General features: G+C 37.2%; 3 protein-coding genes across 3 annotated transcripts; 2 read left to right on the forward strand and 1 right to left on the reverse strand.

Moving 5' to 3' along the window:
* The first annotated feature begins 6,241 nt into the window (after window positions 1–6,241).
* On the forward strand, window positions 6,242–9,202 carry LOC134237312 (uncharacterized). Its single transcript, XM_062719415.1, has 4 exons — window positions 6,242–6,413; window positions 6,623–6,824; window positions 6,928–8,887; window positions 8,969–9,202. The coding sequence occupies exons 1-3, from the start codon at window positions 6,347–6,349 to the stop codon at window positions 7,859–7,861; spliced, it is 1,203 nt and encodes a 400-aa protein (XP_062575399.1). The 5' UTR covers window positions 6,242–6,346; the 3' UTR covers window positions 7,862–8,887; window positions 8,969–9,202.
* Window positions 9,203–10,659: 1,457 nt separating this feature from the next.
* On the reverse strand, window positions 10,660–11,490 carry LOC134237319 (uncharacterized). Its single transcript, XM_062719425.1, has one exon. It carries the CDS (start codon window positions 11,488–11,490, stop codon window positions 10,660–10,662), a length of 831 nt encoding a protein of 276 aa, XP_062575409.1.
* A 3,811-nt stretch (window positions 11,491–15,301) lies between these two features.
* Window positions 15,302–15,937, forward strand: LOC134237336 (uncharacterized). Its single transcript, XM_062719444.1, has one exon. The coding sequence runs from the start codon at window positions 15,302–15,304 to the stop codon at window positions 15,935–15,937; it is 636 nt and encodes a 211-aa protein (XP_062575428.1).
* The last annotated feature ends 4,556 nt before the right edge of the window (window positions 15,938–20,493 follow it).

Genomic DNA, 20,493 nt, shown 5'->3' on the forward strand with positions numbered 1-20,493 from the left:
AAAACAAAATTATGAGAGTCGATCCTCTTGTGCTTTACACATTGATCTATGAAGGTGAAAGTTAGACTTATATATTTTCTCAATATTTAAGTCGGTTATGCGATCCGAACTGAATTTTAAAAGAACATACATGTCATAGTTTAAAAAAAAAAAACAGGCTGTAGTGAGGCACGTTTCACAGGTCAACACTTATTATATATCATCAAACCATATAGACACAAATCCTGCAATGTACATTTGATTACCGTCTTCATAGAAAAAAACACATAAAGAAATTTCATAGAAAAGAGAACGTGCTTTACGTGCAAAATCTGCACAATGGACTATCTTTCGAATAAAATGTGTCTCATATACAGAAGGGGGAGGAATGCTGGCCATTCTCTCACTTCATTAACATCAAATATTCGAATCTGACCATCCTTACCAACTTGCAAGGAATCAACATGTTCTGAAAGTGGGGGGGGATGGGGGGAGTTGAGTAGGTTACTTTTGTGTTAGTCTTCTAGTTAAATTTACATGGAGACCGGTCCTTCAGATATGAGTCTGTATAAAACGCGGTCCCGTGTCGCAGTAAGTGCTGGCACGAAAAAGATCTCTCACTGCTCAATGCCCTGAGTACCGAGTATAGGACAAAATATGCAGTTCTCCACCAGCATTTGTCGTCGTCTCCATATGAGTTAAAAATTCTCGAGATGGACATTTAACAACATTCAAACAATCAATCTATATAAATCTTAACAATTAATGAGAAAGGGTCATATACAAGATATTTCCGAAGATATCTAGAAACCTTTTTAGACGGAGGCTGTATGACAGCCTCCGGGTATTGGGATTGTCTTGCCCATGACGTAAATAATGAGGATTCACCAAGCACCATCTATCGGTGGAATTGTTTTCATTACCTTAGGAATTCTATTTTTAGAGCGACTCTGAGTTTCACTGGTACACAGGCCGCCAGGATAGGCATAGTCTAAAGCAAAGATCGCGTCACATACAAGTATAAACAAACAGTTCTACTTTTTCTAAATAAACAGCATTTGTCGAATATATTTAAAATGACGTGTATATAAATACATTTCCTACGGAATATGTAAAAAAAAAAATGTGATTTAATGTTAATTTTTTATCAGACAGAATATTGGGAGATTTTGTTCTAACAGACGATGATAAAGCGCGTTTTACAATATGCCGAGCCTTTTCCCACCGATTCTCACACCAAAACAAGAACGAGAAGAAATGTAGTGGCGGATCTAGAGGGAGTTTGGGGGGTTTTAACATCCGCGGAGAGTGATCGAGGAGCCCCACTTATCAATTGCTTCTTTTATTAAAGTAAAAACTATCTCTAGTTACAGATAAGTTTAAACTTTAGTTTTATATTTAATTGTAAAAACTTCCACCAGAATTTGCCTGTATCAAACTAAGTGTGGAGACGCAGATGACTATGCAATGTACCTGTATTATGTATTGAAGAAAATCCTGCAATGTTGCATGCAAATGTTTTATGTCACAGGGATAAATATAAGATATTTTAATAATAGATCAAGCATTTCAGTTTTAATGGAATTTTTTGTGCTTGATTGCTGTTTGTAATCTTATTTTTCATTCCTTTTCTAATTTCTTTTTGAAAGGACCGATAAATTGGTTTGCGGCCGATTTTTGACGCTTGCGTCAATAGGTTTCTTGTGAGGTTTGTAATCTGACAAGGATCGATGAATAAACAAATGCATAGTATTTTTATCTTTAGGAATATTTTCAGACTAGTTTTGAATTGTTTATTTGATATGTATAATTTTAGGAAATTATACAATAATACAAATAAAAAATGAATTTACACTTTCTACAAGCGGTTTGAGTGTTTGGCGTACCCTCACATAAGATAAGAGAGAAACAAACGGCAACTCTGATATTGAGATCAATATGCATCTGTTACGTTTGACCCTTGGTTACAACCCAAATTTTGGTTCATAGGATTTACATGATTTATCACATTTATCCTGATTAATAATTAAAAATTATATCTTCTGAAATAAGTTGTCTTATTGTCATTTCGTTTATCCTTATTTGCATTTGATACTTGTGTTTTACCTCTTTCACATCTCAAACTTTAATAATTTTTTTATATACAAGATTATGTATTTCTTATCATTGGTATTCATGTCAATTTTTTTACCCTACATCATTGGTAAAGTGATTGTTTTAACAGAGTTACTGAAAAGCAGAAATCATAGTTATATATTTATAACTTTTTCTCTACATAATTTGTAATCATGTCTCATTGTTAATGATTGTTTTAAACAGATAAATTGAAAAGGACAACCATTTCCACTGGTATACGAGTAAAGAAAGACATTTTTTGGGTTAAATCTGTCATATGATAAAATACTACATTTAATACTTCCAGAAATATTAGTTGTCAAATTTGTCAAGATATATCTTTGTTATTGTAAGCAATACTCTAGTTCTCCAAAAACAAAAACTTGTGAAATAGCAAGTCTTATGAATTTTACTGTTCCGTTTACATAAAGTAAGAAAGCATAATATTTTATTCCACTCAAAAAATTGTGTTCTGGCACGAACATTTATTGCATGTTAATGAAGTTGTATTACTTAAAAAAAATTCTGTGTTGCTTTCAAGCTAGGTCACCCCATTTTGTATCACAAAGGTTTAAGACAAACTGTACTATATTATGTTGTTCATGTCCAATTATCTGGCTTATTCTTTTTCCATGTTGGCTCATATCATAACATAATTACAATAAGGCCGAGAAATTTTGATTTTGGTATCTGTTACATGTCACGTTATTATGTTAACATTAGGTCTCTGTGACCTATAAATAAGATATCTTGAAATATGGAAACTCCTGACTGGCTGAGGCCTAGTGCTGAATCCAGAAATTCTGAAAAAGGGGAACCAGTTTGAGGTCAGAGGAGGGGCCCACAGCCACAATTAAAACATTCATTTATCAAATATTGTGTATTTTTTGGACTCAAAAGGGAGGGGGCCTGGGGCCCCTTCCAAATCCGCCAGTGGGCTCATGACTAGAACATACTAGACCTACATTCATCAAACCGGGCCTGGGGGCATAAAACTTAGACAAGCTCACTTTTGATCTCAGTCTCACTTTTCCACTATATATTCCTTAAGTGAGACTGAGATAAAAAGTGAGCCCGTCAAAGTTTTATGTCAACCAGGCCTAGTCAATTACTGTTTCTTACGTTGAAGTGTTTAATATTGAAAGTATTTGATCTAAATAACAGTGAGCTTTAATCAAGGTGAAGTTTACATTACAAAGATGAAATTATAATATCCAACAACCTCATGAATATTGGAGTATCATTTTTAAAAATGTTGAATTGAAAAAAAACTACACATTATTCCTCATAATATTCTATATATATACAGCTATGTATGACAAATATATTTCTTTTGTGTTCTCTCACACATGAAGCCTCCGTCTAACAGTACTTTCAGTACTTTGATTTTATACAAGATATATCCGACGTATATAGCTGACAGTAAACAAGGAACTTATGCTACCACGCTAGTGACCTAGCTTTTCTAGTGATGCGGTAGAGTCTCTCTCCATTTCAGGCAAGTTAAGCAACGGCTAGCCTGTTTAACCTTTGGATGGGTGACCGTTCAAAAGCATGCATGGAAAGTAAGGAGATATATCATATAGGCCTATATCATCGCAATGCTACATGACATGCAAAATTAGGAGCTTTTCAGACAAACGTAATTATGTATACTTTGTGGTGTCAACATCATTCATTTAATGATTTGTTTGTATCTTTCATTAAACACCTTAAAGTTAAAGTGAAATTCTGTATCTTTGCAAACGTTCTTTAAGGATAATAATTTGAACAGCAAGTTAATAATTGCATTTTTACACAACGATTTCCGTCATTTCATTGATAATTAGCTGCAGATCTGTAGCTCTCTGGTTGAAAAAAATCGGATAGACAATCTCTGGTTTGTCTATCCGATTTTTTTCAACCAGAGAGTTACAGATCTGCAGCTAATTGATAATATAACACTATTAATATTATTTCTCATGAGTTGTCTTGGTACAGGTCCACTAAAAATAATAATGCTTCAATATTTTCCCATTCACATACGTTTAAAAAATACATGTCAGAACGTTTTCAAATCTTTCGACAGAAGTGTTTATAATATTATAAATACTTAGGCCCCTATAGCCCTCTGATTTTCCACAATCTAGCATTGTGAGGAAAAAACAGGTTATGTTCACCTGCATGTGATTTTCCTGGTGAAAATACGAACATTAACTTCCTGATTAAAATATTTTGGAAATGTATTTTTTGCACTCGATTTACATTCAGGTGAACATATACATGTATTGTGATTACAATCATGCACATAAAAACAAATCCGGGGGGTTGCATCGGTGCCCCTCTCCGCATTTTTTTCTGAATGTAAATTTTCACTGTTAACATTAGCATGCAATGATGCCCGGGGTGGGGGGTTAGAATAACTTGACAAGCAATTAGATATATAATGTAGGTGTGCATGTCAAGAAGTACTTTTCAGAACTTACAAAATTTTGTAAAAAGATATACATGTATGTATTTATTTTTATGCTTTATTACATGTATTCTTGTAACTTTTTTGGTGGTGGGAGGGGTGGTGGTGGTTACAACAGTATTAACAAGTTATCGATCTTTTCAACACATAACAAAAAAGAGAATGTCGGATATATGTCTTTTCAAATAATGTAGCTTTGTTAGCTGAACTAGTATCTTTTTTTCTTCCAAGAGGTTTTGGGTCTACAATAAATGAAAAAAATACCCCGGATTTAGATCTGGTATTGGTGTGGTTTAACAATTCTGTCATTCAGTTTTGATCAAGGTGTTAATTCCTGTGCAGTTTTCTTGACATGTGATTAAGTCCAATCAATTTTCGCCAAGACTTCGGATTAAAAAAAAATCAAACTACTCTTCCTTCCTTTTTAAAAATATTTTTACAGTTTAATCATTGCATGTAATTATTTTTGTCGTTGTTGAATAAGAAAGAGTCGTAAATCTGAATTTTAAACAACAGTTGAATGACTTTTATTTAGTAAAAATGAAAACCTATATTTTATATGGAACAGAATATATAATTGTCGAAGTGTTGACAAATTTTATGTACTTTTAAGTCGTTTTAATGTGTAATGCACATGTAGTTTAACAACAATCAGAGACAGATATGTTAGGAAATAGACAATAGCCATGAAAGAAAATATACAGAAAGCACAACGGAGAAAATTCTGTGATGAAAAACAAAGCATGTAGTTGGAACGCAGTCAGTGCGCGATATATTTTGATTGCAGTTTTTGTTGCAAAACAATGACGTCGCTTTTTCTATTGTGACGTAAAATTCTAGCAGATTACATAAGGGGGGTTTTTGCTTGGAACGGCTCAAATTATATATACTCACAGTCAACAGAAACGCAACACCCTAATTTTAGGGTGAAAATTATATACGGCTTAACTATGTACAAAAAAAGTCAGGACATCTTTTACTTTGCCAAATCAGTTATTTAACGGTTGAATTTCTTTCCATTACCGGAAGTTGCTTTTTAGCCCTCTTAACAGAAATCAAAATTTTGCATTTTTAATAGAATTTATAACAATATTTTGGATTTTCAAGGTTTTGAAGCTGTTAATCATAAGTATTGTACTAAAATCCCGGAAAAAATCCTTCTCTCTAAACCGGATGTGATGCCCCCTGTCTTTTTCTCTTCCGGCTGATCAGTGTGGGTAGACCTAGGACGGAGTTTTCTTGTGGAGGTGGGTGAATTTCAGCCTGATAGTGCGGACGGAATTAGTAACAGAGGATTTACGAGGTTGGGGGATGGAAAAGAAGCCGTCGGAGAGGACACAGAGGGGTTTGTGCAGATGAAATTGGAGAGTGGGTGATAGATGACGAGGGTGGAGCTGTGTTAGAAGACAAAGATAGCACTGGGCAGATAGGAGTTGATGAGATGGTTGAAGGAGAAAGTGAAGATTCAGAATTGGAATGCACATTCAGACTGCTCTGTTGAAGCACACCAGTCAAAGCCTAAAGTTCATTTTAACATTTACCTATTTTTATTTATTTGTATTAAAGCACGTGCACCTTAATTCAAATTAAAAAATATTACAATAAATTACCTCATTAAATGATGGCGTTGAGAAATTGAAGATTTTATGAGGGCATATTGCCCGAAATGAAATATTGATTATATGAAGAAACATTGTCAGACAGTTTGACAAATCTCTGAAGTATGTTACATTTAATATTCAAAGTAGGAACGTTGATTCGGTGTCGCGATCGTGTGTGAACAATGCATTAGATCACATCATGAGGAGTCAGACACTCTGTCAAAAGTCAGCAAAGAAAAAAGCCACAGATGAGACGAAGTTTACAGGTGTGTATTTTTCAAATGTTTTTGATGCAGAATTCAGAATCTATGTTTAAAGATGAAATAATATTTTAAAAAATTCTTTAAAGAAATATCTTGACATTTACACTGGAGAAAAATTGAAGGCCCAATGTGTTAGATAAATATCATGTATACTAGTATATTCCTGAATGATTAATCGAACCTCAGTGTAGTATTTATTACTTTTTTAACAGCCAAAGATCAGTTATACAATGACCTGGTGGATCTTTTTAAGCAGAAAGATTGTTTTTTCCCAAACTCCATGAGTGACTTGGATGTTATGAAGAATGTGAACACTTTGGTGAATGCGCTGTGGCTCATCGACAATGACAATTTGAAAAAACTTCAAAAGAAACTTGCTGCACGTAGTAACAACAATCAGGAAACTGAAATAAGGTATTTTTCAAGCTGAAAAAATAGTTACACCTTCAACCTCAATATCAAATGAATTTATTTGTACTATATTTTGACTTACTGTATAACATATTTTTTAATGCAGGCTCTTGAGTTTTTGTGGTTATCATGACTTCAAGAAAGTAAAGAAAAAAGCACCAAGACTGTCGGCAACTGAATTAAAGTCACATAGCACTGCTCTATTCCAGTTGATATCTCTGCCATTTATGAGTAAGTGGAATGAAATGAAAGATGATATTCTTGAATTGGCAAAGTGTTTTAACATTTATGCAGACCAGTTAGATAAGGCAAATGAAGAACAGCAATGTCGACGAAACCTTGAATATCCTGTACGAGAAATATCCAAGGATGCCTTTCTCTACTATGTTCCACAGACACAAAGAGTAGGGCCCAAGTATACAATCCTTGACACTTGTTTGGCAAAAATGAACCATTATGAATATGTATTCTTTGATGAAGTAATTCATGTGGAGGAACCATTCAGAACAAATTTTGATAGATTTGACTTTCTTCAGAAGATTGCTCTGTCAGTGCCGATTAGTGTGCTCAAGTATAATCCTGGTGGATCTGTTGGGGCCTCTGTTTTTATATGGCGAGTTCCAACTGACAGAAGTGTACAGGAAATTATTAATGAGGGATCAAGAACTATTGAGAATCTAAAACCACGTCTTCTTGAGTACCATACCAGACGTATGAAGTCAGATTTCACTCGTAAATACGGTGGATTACATGCTTGTCAAACACCGAAACATATACTAAGATCTATTTACAAAGAACTGACCCATGATGCCTCTGTCGATCAAAATCCTTCCATTGAATACAGAATCCAAGAAGCTATATCATCTGAAGACCCAGACCTGGTGATAGATTTACGTCACTTAAATACTGGGAGGCCAGGAGATACTTTTCAGGTTTTCTTTGATCTCCTTAGAGCAAAGGTAGAAGAACAGTGTGCTGCCGATGAGAGAAGACACAATATAAAGCATGTTGCGAGGTACATTCTATTAGTGATCTCATAAGGGATGTTAGTGCTGATTTACCGACAGGAACCCCAATTCCAAGTGAATCGACGGTCTTATTTTCTTTTGCACCCAAAAATGCTTACATTAGAACAGCACTGCTGTACAAATCTGTAATTCCTCTGCAATTTAAAGTTCAGACACGGCAGTTGAGACTTTCTCACCAGGATGAACACTACTGTGCATCACAGTACAAATACATGAGACATTTTGCAAATATGTTTAAAGAAAATGTGACTTTTCTAAGCATAGATGATAAATCAAAAATTGATATTGGAGAGCCTGGGCAGTACATTTCATCAGGTGTAAGGGGGAAGAAAAGTTTGGTTCCATCTACTTCCCAGCTGTCTGCAATGGATCATGATGTCTCCAGTCTCCATTACTCCATCCGTAATCATGAATGTGGCATTACCAGAGGATAAGTGTCAGTAATATTCAAAGATTCAATTTTCCAGGCTAGCAGCCCATTCAGACATGCAGCCGAGATGCAAAAGATGTTACTGGATGAATTGCCAGTTAAGCCTGTCCTGATGATTTACTCTGATGGGGGACCTGACCATCGACTCACGTACCATTCTGTAAAACACTCACTGATTGTGTTGTTCAGGAATTTGAATCTAGACATGCTGATTGCTGGAAGAACAGCACCGGGACATTCATGGGCAAACCCAGTAGAAAGGATAATGTCAGTACTGAATTTATCTATTCAGAATATGTCACTTGCTAGGAAAGAATGTGATGGCAATACAGAGCAAGTCCTAAAAAGTGCTAACACTATGGCTGAAATTAGAAAAAAATCTGAAAAAGTGCCTGGTTTAAGAGAGCAGTGGTTGGATTCTCTTGATGAAATCATGAGCATGCTCCAAAATCGCACGCGTCGACTTACACTAAAAGGAGTGCCTTTTAAGTGCCCAAATGCTGCTACAGATGAGGCTGTAAAGTCAATGGAAGAACAGATACAGCAGCTTATTGACAATACCATTGAGTCTGGGCAGTACCAGCAAAAACACTTGACCAACAAGCAGGGTAAATAGCTTTTTTCATTTAATAAAATTTCAAGTTCAATGTTTTGACTTTTTTTATTTTAATCTGATGTATTTATTTCAGAATATCAAAAATTCCTACAGAACCATTGTCAACAGCGACAGTATACTTTCCAAATTCGTAAATGTAAAGACCCTGATTGCTGTTCTCCAATGCAGTTGCCAGACCTGCCATGGCTACCTGATCCTATCCAGACTGCTGACAAGTTGCACTACAAGCCATTGACTGAAGTGTTGGGTCAACAAACAACAGACAGTGACCGGCCCTCGGCAAAGAATTCTACAGCAGCTTCAGTTGCAGAAGTAATTTGTAATGGTTTTGAAAACTTAAGATGTCTTAAAATTTTTAAGCATTTTTTATTTCTTTGTAGGTGATGTTCTTCATGGAAAAGTATTCATTCGTATGCAGCTAAACTGCACTATGCATATGGAGTTTTCCTACTATGCTGAAGCAGCCAAAGGCACAAGAAAAGATCTTTGCTGCTACTGTGCCTGTGCTGATGTTCAGAGGGACCAAGATCTACAAAAGAAATTCCGTGTGGTTCTTCCAGTCTGTGTGCAGTGTTGTGGCAAAGGCCTGCAGATTCCAAGGAGAAATCCTTTGAAATAGACTGGCACATGAAATTAAATTTAAATCCAAAAAAAAAAACCAAGTTTAAAATTTGACTTTAGATTTATTAAACATTTGCTTTCTTGGTTTGATATATTGAGTATTCTCTTTGTACTTTTATTTCAAAATTTAGAGGAAAAAGAGACAGAAAAAAAATAAAAGAAATTAAACATGACTGTTTTTATAATTATAATTTAATAGTTCAATTTGAAAAAAAAAATATCCCTCCCTCCCTCCTGGGTCTGAAAACCCCCAGGCGGCAATTCCAAACAAATATTTTTTTAAGGGTGGCCTTATCTACACCCCATGTCTCTTTATATCTTGGTAAGGGGGGATTTCCTCTTAAAATACCTCTCATTAGAAGTTTTACCATGGAATGCTGACCAATGGGCAAATTATTGACATGAGGCATCACAGAGGAAAGAGCAGATCTGTGAACATTTATTGTTCTATATTGAAACCCCTCATAACACAGATAGCTTAAAAAATCTAACACAAAGTTTATAAGGGCTGAAAATGGATCGACCTTCCTTCTGACACACCAGCTTACCCACTTTTTCCAGGCTGAATTGTAAGAAGATGTGCCCTTTCCCCATGAGTTACAGATGAGATCTTCAGTCTCTTGCGATAAGTGCATTGTTTGCATGGATCTCCTGAGACAACCCATCTGACTAACTGGAGTGAGTTGTTTCTCATTAGTGGGTGAGGTTCTCCCTTGTCTGACATTAGGAGATTAGGAATTATTGGGAGGAGAATGGGATCCTGAATGCACATCTTCAGAATTGTTGCATACCATGGTTGGGCTGACCATGCTGGGGTTACTAGGAGAATCGTTGCTTTTTCCCTCTGAATCTTGCTCAGACATTGAGAAATGAGACAAAACGGGGGAAATGCATACCTGCTCAGACATTGAGAAATGAGACAAAACGGGGGAAATGCATACCCCTTTATTCCCACCCAGGGATGCAACAGTGCATTGTGTGCCATTGCTTCTGGATCTGGCATCCAAATGATGAACTTGTCTAGTTTGGCATTGATTCTGTTTGCTACAGATCTACTTTGCAATCTATTGTTTTGTTCATTAGAATTTGAACTATGTATGGATCTAACCCCAAACTGCTTGAGTCCTTGTGATGTCTGGACTCCTAGTCTGCTATGACATTTTCCTTTCCCGCTCTCATTGAGATACTCTTTTTCAGACACCATTCCCAGAGATCTAATGCTAACTGATTGCACACCTTGGATACTGTTCCACCCATTTTGTTGATGCAAGTCATTGCTGTTTTGTTGTCTGTTTGAATAAGAACAACCATGTTTGTTTCTTGTTTCAGAAATGCCTTTACTGCATGTGTTATTGGTAAAAGCTCTAGAACATTTATGTGATAATGAATCTCGCTTTGTAACCATGCACCCCCTATTCTGACATTTTTGCAAGTTGCCCCCCAACCTAGATTGCTTGCATCTGTCTGTATAACTACTGATGGCTGATTCATTACAATACTCTTCCCATTTGTGTCGTTTAAATGGTGAATCCACCATAGTAGATCTCTCTGGGCTTCTAGAGTTAACAAGACTTGAGCATTGTAATCTTGATATTGACTGAAAATTTGGTTCTTTGCCATTTGTAGATGGCGATAATGTAATGGGGCTGGGTATACTGCTTGAATGCTTGCTGTGAGATTTCCTATCACTTCTGACAATTTCCTTACTGAAACAGGATTTGAACTGAAAACCTCTTGACAAATTGTTCTTATCTTCTTTGTCTTCTCTAATGGTAAGGAGAGTGTCATTATACTGGAGTCTATCTTGAATCCCAGATATTCTAGAACTTGGGAAGGGACTAAATTTGATTTCTTGAAATTTATCAGAAACCCTAAACTTTCTAGCAAATTGACTGCTCTTTCGCCATCTTTCAATGCCCCCTCCTTGGTCTGATTCATGATCAGAATATCGTCCAGGAAAATCACTAATCTCATCCCTAACCTTCAAAGGTAACTCATGGGAACTTTCATTAATTTGGTGAAAACCCAAGGGGCTACTGTTATCCCAAATGGAAGACAAAGGAATTGATACACTTTCCCTTTCCAAATAAATCTGAGATAATTTTCATCTTCTTTTATAATTGGATTTGTGAAATAAACATCTTTCAGGTCTATTTTTATAAGCCAGTCCCCTTTTTGAATCATATCTCGTACTAGATTGATTCCCTCCATTTTGAAATGTCTATATATCATGTAACCATTTAATTCTTTCAGGTTTATTACAGGTCTGTAATGTATGTTCTAATTTTATTAAGAGTTACTGTTCTTGAAAATAAGCTCTCCTGTAATTGAAGGTAATTAAATCAGTTCTTAACCCACAATGGTGTTTTGAATACACTGCATGGTGTCAGAAGCGGTTGATATCTCCCCTTTTCCATCGCCATCTGCAGAAATAAGTGCTGCAGTTATACAGAAGAGGATTCGAGGATTGTGATGGATACGATGCATTCAGCTGTCACGCCGAAATTTAACTGGGAGGCCCAGGATCTCGTTGAGGAATGGCGCACGTTTATACAACACGTGGAATTCTGGAGAAAGGGCCCATTGAGCAAAAATAAGGAAGAGGAACATTGTAATTACCTGATGATATGGATTGGCGAGAAGGGAAGAGATATCTATTCAACGTGGAACCTTTCAGAGGAAGATAGTAAGAAATTCTCAGTGATAAAGGAGAAATTTGAAAACCACGTGAAACCGAAGTCGAATCGTGTTTATTCGAGATACAAGTTCCTCAGTAGGACACAGAAGGAGGGAGAAAGTTTGAAAAATTTCTGACAGATCTCAGACTTTTAGTGAAAGAATGCGGATATAAGGATCAGGACGATATGATTCGAGACGCCATCGTGTTCGGTACCCGGGATCACAAGGTACGTGAAAAATGCATTGGTGAAGGTTCGGACTTGACCCTGGAGAAAGCTTTGAACTTTGCGCGTACATGTGAAATTTCTAAGCAGCAAATACAGACTATGGAAGACAAATCGGTGCATGGAATATCGAAAGGTAGGACTCCCCCAAACCGGAAGTCAGCACCAACTAAAAGCGAAAGTGAAAGTAAGAAATCGATGGTGAAAGACTGTAAATATTGTGGCCAAACTCATGAGTTTAAGCGATGTCCTGCATATGGTGAAACATGTAGAAAGTGTGGAAATCCAAACCACTTTGCAGTTAAGTGTCACTCAGGAAAAAAGCGTGCTGTCGCTAGTTCAAAGAAAAACAATAGATCAAAGACTATGCATGCAGTAGACACATCAGATGAAGAATTCTTTATTGTTTCAGTGAATGTTAATGGTGAAAGTCATGATGTAGAATGGTATGAAACAGTGAAGGTGAAGGACACTAATATTCACTTCCAACTTGACACCGGAGCAAAGTGTAATGTTTTGTCATCAGCTGATCTCAAGAAAATGGACCAAAATTTGAAAGTTACACAAACGTTTTCACCACAGAAGTCGTTCTCTGGACACTACATTCGTTGTTCTGGTACTGTTATACTACCCTGTGTATGGAAGGGTGCAATGCTTCCATATGTGAAATTCTACATTATTGACCAAACTGTGAACCCTGTTCTGGGAGCTGACACATGTTCCAAGCTAGGACTCGTTCAGCGAATACACAGCATTGAGAGGAAAAACCGTACTGTACTGCGTGGCATTCCCTAGGATTATCAGAACTTATTCAGTGGACTTGGATGCTTACCAGGCACATACTCAATCAAGGTGGATGAAAACATTCAGCCAGTGATACATCCTCCACGCAAGATTCCCATAGCCTTGAGGGACAAGGTCAAGGAAGAGCTCGACAGAATGGAGCGTGAAGGAGTGATTGTGAAGCAACGCGAGCCGACGAAATGGGTCAACTCCATGGTATACGTAACTGTTACGAAGCCAAATGGAAAGATCAGGATTTGCATTGATCCTCGTGACCTTAACCGTGCCATACTGCGGGAACATTTTCCCTTAAAAACTGTTGAAGAAGTTGCAGCCAGGATGCCTGGAGCCAAGATTTTCAGCAAATTAGATGCCACCTCTGGATTTTGGCAGACCAAACTAGATGACGAGAGTTCAAAACTCTGCACATTTAATTCGCCGTTTGGACGTTATCGATTCACTCGAATGCCCTTTGGAATCAAGTCTGCACCTGAAGTGTTTCAACGTGCCATATCTGAAATGATTCAGGATCTAGATGGAACAGGCGATTATTGATTATATCATTGTATGGGGAACCACAGAAGCTGAACATGACAAACGTTTGAAAGCCTTACTGGATCGAGCAAGACAACATAACTTGAAGCTCAGCGTGGACAAGTGTGAGATCAGACGCTCAGAGCTGACGTATGTGGGACACAGATTTACTGACTTGGGTCTGAAACCCGATCCAGAAAAAGTCCGTGCTGTACAGGAAATGGACTGTCCCAATAATGTGAAAGACTTACAAACATTTATGGGCTTTGTTCAATACTTAGGGAAGTTTATGCCCAATCTATCAGAAGCTGGCAGTTCATTACGACAGCTACTGGAGAAAAATACTCTATGGAAATGGGAAAGTGAACAGGAAGAAAGCTACGAGAAATTGAAACGCATGACTACTAGTGCACCGATCCTTCATCAGTACTTTGATCCAAACAAGCCAGTGATGTTGTCCGTAGATGCCAGTTCTAAAGGACTAGGTGCAGTGTTGATTCAGGAAGATAAGCCAGTTGCGTACGGATCACGCGCACTGACCGAAACACAACAACGATATTCTCAGATTGAGAAAGAAACTCTGGCTATTCTCTGTGGATGTACAAAATTCCATGATTACGTATATGGTCACAGTGTTCTGGTTGAATCGGACCATAAGCCTTTGGAAAGTATCTTCAAGAAACCTGTTCTATCTTCACCTCCAAGACTACAAAGATTCGTGTTAGCGCTTGAAAAGTATGACATTCAAGTAGTTTACAAACCTGGAAAGAAAATGTTCTTGGCTGATCATCTGAGTCGCTCCTATCTGAAAGAGATTAAGGAAGCCCTCGTACCAGATCTACAAGTGAACGAAATACACCTTACTTCATACTTACCTGTGTCACAAGAAGTACAGGACAGGATCCGGAAGGAAACCGGTCAAGATGACGAGTTACGGCAACTCTTGGACACTATCTTGGATGGATGGCCAAACAACAAAGCAGACCTAGCACCGGAAATTAGAGCCTACTGGAATTTCCGTGATGAACTTTCATGCATTGATGGTATTCTCTACAAGTCTCACAAACTGATTGTCCCAAAGTCGATGCAGAATGAAATGCTGGAGAAGCTACATATTGGACACCAAGGGATTGTGAAGACCAAAAACCGAGCGAGAGACATTCTGTTTTGGAACGGTATGGGAAAAGACATAGTGAACCTCGTGAGCGCATGTGCAACTTGTGCCAAATATCAGGCTGCTAATCCTAAGGAACCAGTGATCCCAAGCGAACTTCCATCAAGACCGTGGTCAAAGATTGGAATAGATCTGTTTGAACTTAGTGGAAACCATTACTTCCTGGTAGTTGATTATTTATCAAAGTGGCCCGAACTTGCCAAACTGGAGTCGCTCACCTCTAAGTGTGTGATCACTCATTTGAAAAGCATGATTTCCAAATATGGAGTTCCGGATATCATAATTACTGATAATGGACCACAATTTAGTAGTTATGAGTTCAAGGAGTTTGTGAAATCATATTACATCAACCAGTCCGTACCATGCTCAGAGTAATGGACAGACAGAGCGAATGGTTCAGACCATGAAACGTCTTATTACCAAATCTCAAGATCCATACTTAGCTCTTTTGGAGTATCGGAACACCAAGATTGATGGTATTGATATGTCACCTGCTCAGCTATTTTTAGGACGCAGACTGAAGTCTATCTTACCTACAGCAATCCCTCTACTGAAATCTTGGGTAGATGACAACACATTGGTCAAGATGAAATGTCGACAGGAAAAACAGGAGGAGAACTTTAACAGACATGCTAAGAAGGAACCACTTAAACCTCTCAAGGCAGGAGACTCCGTAATGATGCAGAGCCAATCAGGACAATGGACAAGCGGATTCGTTAAAGACTTACACCCTACAAAACGTTCGTATGTCATCGAGAGCAAAGGACGATGCTACAAACGTAACCGCAAATTCCTGAGACCTACTCGTGTCCGAGGTAACTCAGTCTCCAGAGATGATGTCCCTGTGTATACCGATGCGACGTTGCCTTCTAAGACCACTCAGAATGATATATCAGCAGCTTCAGATGTGCAACCAAATACCGTCACCGAGACAGCTAGATCTGACGTCGAACCACCAGCCGAAAACCCTGCGTATGTTACTCGTAGTGGCCGCTGTGTTAAACTCCCTGCGCGATACCGAGAATGAACACTGTTAATCTTAACTGAACACTGAATTAATATTTCATCAAATTTATTTTGTGTTACAGTTAATAATGAACTTTAATTATCTAGTAAATCTTATGTCCATGGAAGTATCAAATTTTGTAAGGGGAAGGATGTAATGTATGTTCTAATTTTATTAAGAGTTTCTGTTCTTGAAAATAAGCTCTCCTGTAATTGAAGGTAATTAAATCAGTTCTTAACCCACAATGGTGTTGTGAATACACTACAAGGTCTTTGCCCCCCTCCCTTTTTCTCTACAAGAAATATGGGGCTTATGAACCCGTCCAATGTGTCTTCCACTTGCAAAATTGCCCTCTTTTCTAACATGTTGAGAATTTCTTGGTTCACCAATGCATTCTTTTCCTTGGAAAATCCCTTGAAATGAGGAAGATTCACTTGAACAGGAGGATTTTGAGAAAATCCTAGTTTTAAGCCTAGCACTGTTTCTAGAACCCAGCAATCTTTTGACAGATTTTCCCAGTCTTGAAGGAAATATTTCAACCTCCCCCCCACAGGGATATTCTTGAGATTTTCTGTCAAAACAGGAAATTTTAATTCTGAAGTGATTGTCCTTACCTTCATTTCTACTTATTTTCTGTCTTTCTGGAAAGAGGAAACTTTGCTGAACCTCTGCCTCTCTGGCTCTGTTGTCCTCTGTAATTGTGGCCCCCAAACTAGTATCTGTTGTTTGAGGGCCCTGTCCGAAAAAACTGCTGGGGTCGACCTGCACCATTTCTGAAAGAGTTCCTTCTCTCGTTATTGTTATCATAGAAATAAGAGTTCTTATTGTCAGACTTGAACCGTTTTCTTTGTGGATGAAGATCTGAAATCTCTCTATTATCTTTACTGTCTTTAGCTAACAGCTTCCTAATTGTGTTTCCAATCAGTTTATCTTTTGATTTTCTTAATGCTTTCTTTCCAGAACTGCCCTCAATTAGGTCAACACACTCTGGTACAAGTTTGCCTAATAAAGTTTGCGTCTATCGGTGAGATACACATAATGAGCATTTCCAATCAACACTAATGCTCTCTGTACAATATTTATAACATTATTGGGCTCTATGCCTTTATTAGCTTTTCTGACCTTTTCAGCTTCATGCCAAAGTATGGCTAATGGACCAGTAGCATCAAGAATGCGATTTTGTGTATTTATTATAATTTTCTCTTTTTTGTTGGACATGACCTGATTGAATCTTTTCCTAAAAAGATTTTTAATAAATCTGTCAGTTTCTTTTGATTTTAATCTTTTTGTGTTTGGTGTTTTACAGTTCTTTGTTACTTCTTGTCGAGTAGCTTTGGTAATGCCATTGTTAGCATACTTCTCAATGTATTTCGTTATTTTCTTTGGTAATTTCTCACCTTCCTTCATCTTCAAAACGTGTGAAGGATTGAATATATCTGAATCTGAATCTGACTCGGAATCATTTGAACTACTGCTGTCATCTGAACTTGATTCTTCTGAATCGCTATCGCTCTCCTTCTCACGCTTTCTCTTTCTACTTTCACTTTTGGATGCATTAATTTGTTCGTTTCTCCATTCTCTTCCCGAACCCTCATCAGAGTGAGATTCTTCATTTGTGCTCTGAATCGGCGTACCAGCATTATTAGTGCCCCGTATTGGCGTATCTCTTGTGCCCCTTATTGGCGTGCTTTTGTCTTTATTGCCCTGAATTGGCGTTTGCTCATAATCACTTTCTGCATCGTCGGAAATTTGCTCGTTTTCTGCGGTTTATCAGAAGACGGTGTTTTTCCACTAAGGCATCTGGGGAAAAAAGCTGACTTTGCGCCATTTTAAACGTCTGCAATGCCTATAAAAACATGCGAACGTGGAGCGATAAACTTACATCCACTCACTTGTAGAGCTAAAATTGAAAGCGTTGTTTAGTGGTCACTCAGCTGTGTCATTCACCTGTAAATGGACGAGTCTAAAAAACTTTCATAGGGGTGGTCACTTTAAACAGCTGATTTTTGAGCTAAATTTGAAGGCATTGCAATGTTATATCTACGACGGCGTATTCGTGCCATTTTAACAAGGTAGAAATTTTTTTTAAAGTCGTTTGAACGATTTAAGAAATCGTTTGTACGATTTAATAAATCTTTTGTACAATTTAATAAATCGTTTGTACAATTCAATAAATCGTTTGTACAATTTAATAAATCGTTTGTACAATTTAATAAGTCGTTTGTACGATTTAATAAATTGTTTGTACAATTTAGTAAATCGTTTGTACAATTTAATAAATCGTTTGTACAATTTGTTTGTTAAATCGTCTGTACAATTTATTAAATCGTACAAACTATTTTTTAATTCGTACAAACGTTTTCTTAAATCGTAAAAACGGTTTCCTAAATTGTTCAAACGATTTACAAAAATCGTACAGACTATTTTAAAAAATCGTATAAACGATTTAATAAATTGTACAAACGATTTAACAAACAAATTGTTCAAACGATTTATTAAATTGTACAAACGATTTACTAAATTGTACAAACAATTCATTAAATCGTACAAACGACTTATTAAATTATACAAACGATTTATTAAATTGTACAAACGATTTATTAAATTGTACAAACGATTTATTAAATCGTACAAACGATTTATTAAATCGTACAAACGATTTCTTAAATCGTACAAACGATTTAAAAAAAAAATTCTACATTGTTAAAATGGCACGAATACGCCGTCGTATATATCTTATGATGTTTTCTGAAATATAATTGACATCTTTCCTGATGCAGATTTGATGACTAATATGTTGACGGTGCGACCGTTAGTGCGAGCGCGGATACTTGTCATGTTTTTCATTTAGATAGGGCTCTTCAACATTCGGCGCCTCTAAGACTCTGACGTCACATGACGTCGTATGCATGTTGCTTTACGAAACTGAAGCCTGAACAGAGCTGATTTTAAAGAAGAACCGTTTTACTGACTATTTTTCTGTAACAAATTCATTAAATAAAGGCAAGTTTATTATTGGTTTAACTTTTGTTGTTTTTCTCGCGAGAAAGTTGCTTTAGCTTTTGTGTACGAAACGTAGCATTGTGGGTCCAAATTAATGCGGCAAAGCATTCTAGCAAATGAATGTGCAGGCGTTGTCGTTAGAGCTCGCAGTGACGAGCGACGCCGCGACGCTTGCTATTAATAACTCACACTTAGTAAGATCTTGCAATTCCTCTGCCTGACAATTCAACGAAATGAAAGTAAATAAAGTTTATTTCATTTATATATCTCACATACCCATGTATAACATGACAACTCAGAATGCGGTTTTGAGTTTTCGATTTTTAGGTCACCTGAGTCACTCAGGTGACCTACTGCTATCTGTTTTCGTCCGTCGTCGTCTGTCGTACGTCGTTCGTCGTCAATCGGTCGTAAACTTTTGAACATTTTCAGCTTCTTCTCTGCAACCACTGAACCAATTTCAACAAAATTTGGCACAAAGTATTTATAGGTAAAGGGGAACAAAAATTGTGAATTTCATGATCCCTGCCCCACTAGGGCCTGGGGGGTGGGGTGGGGCCAAAACCACTAAAATTAATGCAATCTTTAAAAATCTTCTTCTTTACTCCTGGACATCAAGCAGTCAAACTGTTTGCATGATTGTAATCAGCATTGAGTCCTCTACCAAAACTGTGAAATTCATGGCCCTGGGTTCAGGGGTTCTTGTGCTAGGGCGGGGCTAAATAAGCATATACATGTAGTGAAAATGCATTATTTCTTTAAAAATCTTCTTCTCTGCTCCTGGTTATTAAATAAACTAAGTACATAGTTATGATGAGCAGTAGTGCTTCTACCAAAATTGTGAATTTTATGGCCCCAGGGTCAGGGGTTCTGGTGTTAGGGCGGGGCTCTATTGATTATATAGTGAACATACATGGATTCTTTGAAAATCTTCTTCTCTGCTCCTAGGTATTAAATAAACTAAGTACAGATCTAGAGTTACGATGAGCAAGAGTGCCTCTACCAAAATTGTGAATTTTATGGCCCCAGGGTCAGGGGTTCTGGTGTTAGGGCGGGGCTCTATTGATTATATAGTGAAAATACATGAATTCTTTGAAAATCTTCTTCTGCTCCTAGGTTTTATATAAACTAACAAAGTACTTAGTTATGATGAGCAAGAATGTCTCTACCAAAATTGTGAATTTTATGGCCCCAAGGTCAGGGGTTCTTGTGTTAGGGCGGGGCTGTTTTGATTAAATAGTGAAAATACATGAATTCTTTGAAAATCTTCTTCTCTGCTCCTAGGTTTTAAATAAACTAAGTAAGTACATAGTTATGATGAGCAAGAGTGCCTCTACCAAAATTGTGAATTTTATGGCCCCAGGGTCAGGGGTTCTGGTGTTAGGGCGGGGCTCTATTGATTATATAGTGAAAATACATGAATTCTTTGAAAATCTTCTTCTGCTCCTAGGTTTTATATAAACTAACAAAGTACTTAGTTATGATGAGCAAGAATGTCTCTACCAAAATTGTGAATTTTATGGCCCCAAGGTCAGGGGTTCTTGTGTTAGGGCGGGGCTGTTTTGATTAAATAG

Source organism: Saccostrea cucullata, unplaced genomic scaffold (genome assembly GCF_032062105.1).
Source record: "Saccostrea cucullata isolate Sc308-1 unplaced genomic scaffold, CSIRO_AGI_Scuc_v1 ctg1351, whole genome shotgun sequence".
NCBI classification, from domain to species: Eukaryota; Metazoa; Mollusca; class Bivalvia; order Ostreida; family Ostreidae; genus Saccostrea; species Saccostrea cuccullata.

Coding starts and splice junctions, on each gene's coding strand:
- LOC134237312 (XM_062719415.1), top strand. CDS start 6,347: ATGAGGAGTCAGACACTCTGTCAAAAGTCAGCAAAGAAAAAAGCCACA. Junction 6,414..6,622: donor AGATGAGACGAAGTTTACAG/GTGTGTATTTTT, acceptor CTTTTTTAACAG/CCAAAGATCAGTTATACAAT. Junction 6,825..6,927: donor AATCAGGAAACTGAAATAAG/GTATTTTTCAAG, acceptor TTTTTAATGCAG/GCTCTTGAGTTTTTGTGGTT.
- LOC134237336 (XM_062719444.1), top strand. CDS start 15,302: ATGGTTCAGACCATGAAACGTCTTATTACCAAATCTCAAGATCCATAC.
- LOC134237319 (XM_062719425.1), bottom strand. CDS start 11,490: ATGAGATTAGTGATTTTCCTGGACGATATTCTGATCATGAATCAGACC.